The sequence below is a fragment of the Malus sylvestris genome, chromosome 14 (genome assembly GCF_916048215.2).
Source record: "Malus sylvestris chromosome 14, drMalSylv7.2, whole genome shotgun sequence".
NCBI classification, from domain to species: domain Eukaryota; kingdom Viridiplantae; phylum Streptophyta; class Magnoliopsida; order Rosales; family Rosaceae; genus Malus; species Malus sylvestris.
In genome coordinates, this window is record NC_062273.1 from 23931603 (window position 1) to 23941784 (window position 10182).

The window sequence follows — 10182 nt, forward strand, 5'->3', positions numbered from 1 at the left end:
AAAATATGTAACTGTTGGTCCCTTAACTCATGAAAACGTGCAAATATGGTCATTTTTGCCGACTCAGTCAAAACTTCTGTCAAAATGAGTTATGTTGGAAGAACCATTGCTATAATCAGGTTACAGTTGAGGGATTTCTCCAATTGTGTTAAGTTGATGGACATTTTCTCTAATTAGGTTAAAGTTGAGGGACCATTGCTATAATTTTCTCATTTATTTTCCATATTTACCCCTTGATTTAGCTATAGCACGTGACTCATTTTGATGAAAATTATAACGGAGTAGAAAAAAATGACCATAACCGTAGATTTTGATGCGTTAAGGGACCATTGCTATATTGGGTAACACTAGCGAGACCAAAATTTTAAACCAAATTTGCAAACCAATAATGTGTCACCAGTAACAAATACGCACGTTAATCAATCCGATTATTAACATCCACATTATTTGATTTACAAAATTTATTTAAAAATTTAGTGCCCTCTAACATTATCCTTCCTCAAACGCGAGAGTGTTTGTGAAAATCAGCTCCCTTGCAACTAATGTTAATTAGTATTAACAGATCAAAATCCAACATCGTTTTGTTTGATAGTCTCCTTTTGTACGTCGTACTTCCACTCTACGTCGTTGGCTTCATCTCACCGCAGCCCCTGCCTGGTGTTTTCAGACTCTCAGTCGGAATCGAATTCCATCGTCTCAGTTTTCACCGAACGCCTGATTCCGAAGAGACGGATTCCAAGGATTCGAATTCCCTGTTTTTTCGAGGTTAAAAACCCACCGCCGCCCCATTTTCCCCATTATTCCGGAATTACCCCTGCACCGTCGAAGAAGACCACGATTGCGTCCCCTTATTGAAGCCCTAACCCCGTCGAAGTATCTCCGGTACAATCCCCGATTTCGATCACAATGTAAGTACGGCGTTGTTTCGGGAATCATGAATTTTCTTGGCTGCCAAACAGAGGCGATCGTAGGATGCAGAGGTGTTTGTTTTTTAGCTGAAGTCAGTTTCTTTATGCAGGTCGCAGGAGGAGATTGCGAGGGAAGCAATAAAACACGCTCTGAAGGCTCTTCGGCGGCGGCATTTGGCGGAAGAAGGTGCTCATGCTCCAGCTTTCATCGCTCTTTCGAAGCCAATTCTTCATCAGGTAGTCTCTTAATTTCTAGCAAACTGCGATTTAGGGTTTTGATTTGGGGATTGTGTTTGAATTTGAATATTTGATCCCCGAGTTCTCAAGCAGAATAATTTTTGGTTTTCGATTGATGGAAGTGATTGATGTGATTAATATTTTGGAGAAGAATTTGATGCTTGGTTAACTTGCTGTGGCGTTTAGTTTCGGAGTTATCGGTTTCTCGTGTAGTTGGATGGATTATAGTTGTAGGCTTGTAGCTTCCTTTGGGTTTGAATTGTTTAGAACTTAGAGATCGAGTTATTTCTGATTGTCTTTGAAGGGCTCAGAATGGAAGGAGAAAGCGGAGAATCTGGAAATGGAACTTCAGCAGTGTTACAAAGCCCAATCTCGGCTGTCCGAGCAACTCGTGGTGGAAGTAGCGGAGTCCAGAACTTCAAAAGCTTCACTTCAAGAGAAAGAGGCAGCAGTGGCTAATCTTCAGAAGGAATTATCTGAACAAAGGTTGACTTTTCATTACTAGTAATGGAAAAGCAGATGCTTTTTTAGATTTCAAGGCTCTGTATGACTGATTTGAATGAGTACATGTTGCAGGGATGAATGCTCTCAATTAGCGGCTGACTTGGAAGAGAAGGTTAAAGCTTTGGAATTGGTTGTGAGTGAGAACAAGGAAATAAGAGCGCAGCTAGAAGAAATGTCTATTCGAGCTAAGAACGCTGAGGCCGAAAATAAGGTGTTAATTGACCGCTGGATGTTGGAGAAGATGAAGGATGCAGAACGCCTTAACGAGGTAGTTTATATGTTTTATAATTAAACTCCTCAGGTTGTGGTTATCTTGGATAGTTTATTCAATAGTTCTAGATGTCACTGGGTTTAAGGTATGACGCGAGACATAGCTGTGCTGTCTCAAGGCTCTTGTTGATGTTGTCTTGCTGTAGGTTGTATCCTAAGCAGAATGCTTGGCCACTCCTCAACATATGTTGATTTGCATTTATGATTTCGTTCTTACGTTGGGTGACTTTGCCAGTTTGTGCTTAATTGCATACACATAATTTCTGCCACTTTCACAAGCGTTAGGTAAATGCTAGAAAAACCTAAATCGAAACGATGCTATATATTAATTCTTGCACTTAAATATTATTTAACTTAAAACATTTAGAAAGTATATGGGATACCCAGATAAGATTGGAAATCACATTTCAGTGGTTGCAAGCACTGCCTTGTTCTCCAGTAGGATTATGAATTACTTCATTTGTTGAAAGAGATATTTCTTTTGTACATTTTCTACCTGTTTTACATACGGGTATAGGTTTTAACCCATGTTTTCTTTATTAAATTTAGGCAAATGCACTCTATGAAGATATGATTGAGCGGCTGAGGGCCAGCGGTTTGGAGAAACTTGCTAGGCAGCAAGTAGATGGTGTTGTCCGCCAAAGTGAAGAAGGTGCTGAGTACTTTTTGGAGTCAACCATTCCCTCCACATGCAAGAATAGGATGCCTGCCCATGATGGTGGCTGCGCTTCCATATTATTTGAGTACAATTCAGGGAAATTGATTACTGGTGGACAGGATGGGTCCATCAAAATGTGGGATACAAATACTGGGTCACTAACTCGTACACTCTATGGTTGCATTGGTTCTGTTCTGGATCTCACGATTACTCATGATAATAGATCTATCATTGCAGCAAGCAGCTCTAACAAATTGTATGCCTGGGATGTTAACTCGGGGAGGGTTCGACATACTCTCACTGGCCACATGGATAAAGTGTGTGCAGTAGATGTCAGCAAATTCTCAAGCCGCCATGTTGTGAGTGCAGCTTATGATCGTACCATAAAAGTTTGGGATATGCAGAAAGGTTACTGCACCAACACAATCATGTTCCCAAAAAACTGCAATGCTCTGTCATTTAGCATGGATGGACAGACCATATGTTCTGGCCATGTTGATGGAAATCTTCGTTTGTGGGATATTGAGAAAGGAAAACTCCTCAGTGAAGTAGCTGCACACTCAAATGCTGTTACATCCATATCTTTGTCCCGAAATGGCAATGTTATACTGACCAGTGGGAGAGACAATGTCCATAATTTGTTTGACATGCGGTCTCTAGAAGTCTGTGGAACATTAAGAGCCACAGGAAACAGAGTAGCGTCGAATTGGAGTAGATCCTGTATCAGTCCAGATGACAATTACGTTGCTGCTGGATCTGCTGACGGTTGTGTGTATATTTGGTCAATATCGAAAGCTGACATTGTGAGCACTATGAAGGAGCACACTGCATCGGTCCTGTGTTGTTCATGGAGCGGGCATGGAAAACCTCTGGCTTCTGCGGACAAGAACGGAATCATCTGTACTTGGACGTGACAGATTTGGCCGATTCTTTTTACTCATGTTTCCACAAGACACTTATACATAATGTACACAAGTTCGATTAAATTTGGTGTAAATATTGATTCATCTCGAATCGTAGCATCCCTGCATTCGTCTCTATTTCTCATCCAAATATCTTGACTAAATTTTATTCATTGTTTTCGCCATAGTTGTTTCCTTGTGTTTTATTGTTAAAGCATGTCAAATTATCATTACATTTTGGGCTCGTTTGGAAGTATGTTTAAAATGATTGAAAGCGCTCTTGGAGAAAATATTTTTGGGTCTAAAAAAAAATACTTAAAATGCTTCCTGCAAGAAGCATCAATTATGTGCTTCTTGTAGGAATGAAGCATTTTTTCATAATTCACATGCATTTTTATTAAGGATTGGTTCTAAAAATATTTTCACTAAAAACGCTTTTGGTCGTTTTGAAAGCACTTTGGATCGCAAAAGCACTCTAGTGCCTACTAGAGAAGCATCTACTTCGGGTTCTCTAGGCATTGTAGGAAGCACTTGTTCACAAGTGCTAATACTTAAAGTGATTCATGAAATGAAAGAAGTGTATAAAAAGTGCTTCTTCAAAAAGCGCTTTTATGATCCAAGAGTACTTTTCCACCCTAAGTTGTTTTGGGAAAAATGGGCCTAATAGCATTTGTCAAGGTCCAACAAAAATACTTGCAGAGCTCTCTCGCTGCTCTATAGTTGTATAAAGCAATTTTGGGGTTCGGATTCGACCCGTTTTCGAAAACCGAAAGTATTGTCAGTGGGTCTCTACTCTCTCTCTCTCAATCTCACCTGAAACCTAAAACGTAGATTTGGACACAGAAAAGGAGAAGGCGAAGAAGATGGTGAAGGTCGCGACCTACTTCGCTATGACTTTGGGAGCTTTCGTGTTCTGGCAGTCCATGGATAAAGTCCACGTCTGGATCGCCCTGCATCAGGACGAAAAGGTACTCGCAAATCTCTTTTCGATTGATCTTATTGGGTTGTTTTCAACCTTTGTTCAAGACTTCGATTGAATTTCAGCTCTACAATCTCACAATTTAGATGGGTTCTCATTGAATTATTCAATTGGTCCTGAAAAATCTTATCTTTTGGAAATTGGCATGAAATTTGGGGGTTAGGTTTACAGGGAATGCAATGTTTGGTTACTGGGAATTGGGGACTTAATTGAATTTGGAAAATCTCTGTGATTGTTGTTATGATGCTACATTTGTGCGATCAAAGTGACACGCCTGTGTAGAATTCAACCTTTCATAAGTTATAGTCGTTTCGTATCGTGGGGTTTCATATTTGGAGATCTTTTGTGATAAATGCAATGTAGTTGTTATACTCCATTCTTATCCTAGGGAAGCATAAATGCAATGCTTGGTTACTGGAAATTGGGGATGTAATTCGACTTGGCGTTTCATCCGTAATCATTGTTATTATGCTATATTTATGTGATCAGTCACACTGCTGTGTAGAATTAAACCTTGTTTCATAAGCTATAGTCGTTTCTTTTCCTGGGATTTCTTATTTGGAGTTCTTCTTCCATGTTGAACAGTTGGGTTGTGATTTCCTAATATGTTGCGTATTTTCATTTCTAGTTTTGTTACCTCTCTTTCGTTTGCCTGTGGTAGCTACGGGGTCCATATTACATTCCCATAATAACTAGTGAAACCGAGGAACTAGTATTTTCGTACTGAACTACATGTTTAAAGGACAGCAAGAAGCTTTTTACCAAAAACTAAAAATAAAAAGGATAGCAAGAAGCTTGGTTCAGAATCTGATTCAGTCTTGGTAGTAATCGTTGGCTGCTCATAGCATGGGCATGGATGAAAGCTATTCTGTTGTGCCTACCTTTTAAATGTGCCTTTTTTAGTCAACCTTCTTCGTGTGTAAGCCATTATGTTTTGATATTGATACCGTTTCCAAGTTTGGAATGATACTGATAGGGGTCTCGTTAATGTGGCAGCAAGAAAGACTTGAAAGGGAAATGGAGATTAAGATGGTTAGAGAAGAGCTGCTGCAGCAGCAAGCCAAACAAAGGGAGACTCAAGCATGAGCGACTCAGATTTATCTTCTTGCACCTTCATATTCCGTTGTTTCCTCTACTTCTGATTTTATCTGAGCATTGCTCTGTTGAACACAATCACAATTCTGGAATAATTTAACTTGGCATTCACAGAATATCTAAGTTCTGTCTTATCGATGACTTTACATAAGCTTTTGAAAATCATGTTGTGTTTTTCATTGTTTATTTACACTTTGTGGCGCAGTTAGGAATGCATTATCTGAACATTGTTCATATATACCTTCATGGATAAATCTGTCACTTGCCGAAGCATTATCGTCATCAATGATTGTAGCAACTTATATTGCATCTCTTCTGCCGACTTGGTTAACATGCGATCACCATATGCACTTCACATGTCTAACGGCATGAACTTCTCGGGCCATACTCATCGTGCGGTCATGTCATCGGGATTTTGAGCAGTTAGATTTAAGATGAGTTGCCGTTCTGGTGGTGATGTATAGATGACATGACCTATCCAAGCAGGTCAACAAGCTATTGAGCAGTTTCCATGTAACTGATACAAGTGAATCATATAGCCAGCAGCTTTTGGCTTCTGCGGCCAATAGCTTTTGGCTTCTGCTGCTAACAGCTTTTGGAATATTGTTCATCACAAAGATTTTTCTTTTCCCACTTAATCGACTTATATTTTCGTTTTCCCATTTGTTTACAAAAGGCACTAAAATTGAAGATGTACTTATAATTCTACTTTATCTCTTGCGACTCAAGCTCCCTGAATTAGAGATTTTCATTCGGAAGCGTGCATAAATGTCACGTTTTCTTACAAGAAATGAGAATTGAAATTATTTTAATATTTGGTTTTTTCGCGTTTATTAAACTTGAGTGCTGAAATCATTTAAATTCTTAACTTCTTTTGTTTACCTAGAGAATCGAAAAAGTGTGGATTCTACCTTAAAATTTGTAATCACGTACTTAAACAAATAATAATCAGATCAACTAGGAGTTAAGTTAATCTTATTCCTTATTTCCATTTTCGATTCATGATTATTCTAGTAAACATGCTAAAAATAAGATTATATCTATATGTTTTTGTTTTTTTGTCGAATTATTGGACTAATCATGAGATTTGTAAAATATGGTTGTGGGTCACATTAGGATAAAATCTATTAAAACGTTGTTACATGTCACATCGTTTGATGATTAAAATTTGAGAAATTCTTTAATCCACTTAACATTATTGAAGATTGTTTCTTATGATTTTTTTTTTTTTTGTTTTTAACAAACGATAAAAGAAAATTAGTGGATATCGAACTTGCACTAGAATGCATAAGTATCCTTGCTTTCTGCCATTGCAGTAAAACATAATCTGTCTGAGCAAGTTTTGTTTCCAAAAAAGGGATGCAAATCGATAAAAGGCATCCCTCATTTTTCTTGATGAGAAAAGCCTCACTCACTTTCTCTACATGTAGAAGTGAATAGTTACCAACACACTACGCAAGTGTCAGCGATGTTTCACATTCTTTTGATTGCTTCGGCCTTTAAGGAATCAAGAGCATCATGTACGAGGTTTTTCTCTGGGTTTTCAAGATCTGGAACTCATTTGGGCGTGTCAAAATTTTGAAAGAAAATTGTTCTTGACAGTTCAAAATTATCAGTATATATTATTTGAAGCGCAATCTTTCTTACGTTTCTCTTAACTATGAATTCATAATGAAATTTTTTTGCAGTGCCAATAGTTATTCCCAAAGATTCTAGTTCTATACAAAGTTGTTTCGCTAATAAAGTAAAGACTGGATGTCGCTAGACAAAACCATGATCCTCTCTCTCTCTCTCTCTCTCTCTCTCTCTCTCTCTCTCTCTCTCTCTCTCTCTCTCTCTCTCTCCATACATGGTGATTGTATAAATTGTTGGGCATGTAAATAAACCCAAATCCAAAAGCACATTGCTAACTGCTAAACAATACCTACTTTCTTGCTTCCTTTTCTATAAGTTCCATACCAAAATATGAACCCAAAACCCACTAATCCAATCCATTAATTGCTTCCACAAACGAACCAAATCCCACTTCCCACACAATCATCACCTCCCATATTTTCTCTCCATCATTAGAAGTTGTTCATCTCCACAAGGTACCCCATAACTGACTCTCTTTATTATCCTTGTTATCTTCTTCCATTTCATCACCACCATCCCTGTAATTTGTCATCCATTCTTTGATCCTCTATATAAGGCAGCGTCGGGGTCTTCGTGTTCTCATCCTGTGTCGAAACTTGAACCACAAGCCGGTAGAAAAATGACTAAGTTTGTTTGGGTTGCGCTTGCTCTCTCGCTCGCTTTGGTGATTGGGGTTTCTGAGAGTTTTGATTACCATGAGAAGGACTTGGCCTCGGAGGAGAGCTTGTGGGACTTGTACGAGAGGTGGAGGAGCCATCACACGGTTTCCAGGAGCCTCGACGAGAAGCACAAGCGGTTCAATGTCTTTAAAGAGAATGTCAAGCATGTTCACAACACTAACAAAGGTAATAAGCCTTACAAGCTGAAGCTCAACAAGTTTGCTGACATGACCAACCATGAGTTCAGGAGTGTTTACGCTGGTTCGAAGGTTAAGCACCATAGAATGCTCCGAGGGCAGCGCGCTGACACAGGCTTTCGGTATGCAAATGTTGAAAGTGTCCCACCGTCTGTTGATTGGAGAAGGAATGGTGCTGTCACTCCCATTAAGGATCAAGGCCAATGCGGTAAGCAAAAATTTGCTATCTGTTATAACCAAGTTTTCCCTTTTTGTTTCATTCTCTTTCTACAGAATGGTATCTGTATAGATTGTTTTAACTGTATTCGTTTGTTTTGATGATATAATCCAGGAAGTTGCTGGGCGTTTTCGACAGTTGCAGCTGTTGAGGGCATCAATCAAATTAAGACAAAGAAGCTGGTTTCGTTGTCTGAGCAAGAGCTCGTCGACTGTGACACGGAACAAAACCAAGGATGCAATGGAGGGCTAATGGAACTGGCAATGGAGTTCATCAAACAAAAGGGAGGCCTGACAACCGAAACTAATTACCCTTACCGAGCAGCAGATTCAACATGTAATGTTGCAAAGGTAATTTTGTTCTTATACATTTCAGGGATATATCTTTTATCCCTTTTCTGATGCCCCTTTGCTTATGAAAGTGAAATTTTAAGGATATAACCAATACTTTTTATGCAGGAAAACGCTCCGGTTGTGTCCATTGATGGCCATGAGAGTGTGCCTGCTAATGACGAGGATGCATTGCTCAAAGCAGCTGCAAACCAACCTATTGCTGTTGCCATCGATGCTGGAGGTTCCGATTTCCAATTCTACGACGAGGTAAAGTTTCTATTAGTAATTTCTAAGTCGAGGGATCATATCTTAATCTGCTGGTCTATGGTTTTCAGGGGGTATTTGACGGGAAATGCGGCACAGAGCTTGATCACGGAGTGGCAGTTGTTGGCTACGGAACAACACTTGATGGAACCGAGTATTGGATAGTCAAGAACTCATGGGGACCCGAGTGGGGAGAGAAGGGTTACATAAGGATGCAGCGCGGCGTCTCTGCTAAGGAGGGGATCTGTGGAATAGCTATGGAGGCTTCGTATCCCGTCAAGAACTCTTCGACAAACCCTAAAGCAGCAGTTACCTCAAATCCTAAGGATGAACTCTAAACAAAATCCAACCGTCAACTTTAACTTCTGCTGATGCTGCCTCTGTTATAAAAAAGTTGCATCCCCCATGACCTCATGGCCAAATAATGCCTCCTAGGTTTGAATTATTCATGCATTATCTAAGATCTGTAACTGGTCTGCTAAAAAGAAATAACATTGTCGATTTAATCTCCTCAAACCCGGAAACTCATACAAAAGAAGCTTTGATATATAAATGAAGAAAGTTGAGGGTTCATCATAAAACCAATTGGCAATTTGGGAACAGTCCAACCTCTTATAAGCTCATGCAAGATTCCTCCTCCTATTAATGTGAGACTCATTCTTAACACGCCCCACACATGAGGGGAATTTTCAAGCCTAATACTTGGACAACACAATGGCAACACACCCACTTGGACAACACAACGGCAGGTCCCTCATCCCATTAATGTGAGACTGATTCTTGCCTCACACGTGTGAGAAATTTTCAAGCCTAACACACGCACCCACTTGGACAACACAACAGCAAGTCCCTCCTCCCATTAATGTGAGACTCATTCTGGAAATTTTCAAGCTTAATACTTGAACAACACAACTCCGCCTATGTCTTACATGGCCGGTCCCAAGCCCGGATAAAGGAGGAGGGGGAGGGCGTCAGGTAGTCGACAGCCGGCACTCCATGATCACGTCGAATCCTTATGAAAATGAATCCAGAACAAAATCGCGCTAAAGCTAGGGCGTCACCCGTAAGTGGCGCGCTGTGTGGCCTGAGCACAGTGATAAGTGAGCAAGGGTCGCTGTATCTCCATCGGCACCCGGATGCAGTGTTAAATGAGCAAGGGGGCCATAGAAACTTCTTTTCGAACGACTCCACTCAAAGTTGTTTGGGAGCATATGCTCCTATCAACTTTACCCGGGACACACAAAAGAAATACTTTGATCCTATTAGACGGGGGAGGGTGAAGAAGCTAGGACAGAAGGGTAAAGTTCAAGAGAGCAAAATGCGTT

The 10182-nt window shown here is 39.9% G+C and overlaps 3 protein-coding genes across 3 annotated transcripts; all 3 read left to right on the forward strand.

Moving 5' to 3' along the window:
- Positions 1-566: 566 nt before the first annotated feature.
- LOC126599636 (autophagy-related protein 16-like) lies at positions 567-3652 on the forward strand. Its single transcript, XM_050266032.1, has 5 exons — positions 567-908; positions 1019-1145; positions 1450-1631; positions 1722-1917; positions 2469-3652. Coding segments are annotated over exons 1-5 (1530 nt in total). The 5' UTR covers positions 567-906; the 3' UTR covers positions 3492-3652.
- A 566-nt stretch (positions 3653-4218) lies between these two features.
- LOC126599647 (uncharacterized) lies at positions 4219-5715 on the forward strand. Its single transcript, XM_050266043.1, has 2 exons — positions 4219-4447; positions 5455-5715. Exons 1-2 carry the CDS (start codon positions 4343-4345, stop codon positions 5542-5544), a joined length of 195 nt encoding a protein of 64 aa, XP_050122000.1. The 5' UTR covers positions 4219-4342; the 3' UTR covers positions 5545-5715.
- Positions 5716-7567: 1852 nt separating this feature from the next.
- Positions 7568-9373, forward strand: LOC126599640 (vignain-like). Its single transcript, XM_050266036.1, has 4 exons — positions 7568-8252; positions 8376-8611; positions 8720-8860; positions 8929-9373. Exons 1-4 carry the CDS (start codon positions 7808-7810, stop codon positions 9193-9195), a joined length of 1089 nt encoding a protein of 362 aa, XP_050121993.1. The 5' UTR covers positions 7568-7807; the 3' UTR covers positions 9196-9373.
- Positions 9374-10182: the final 809 nt, after the last annotated feature.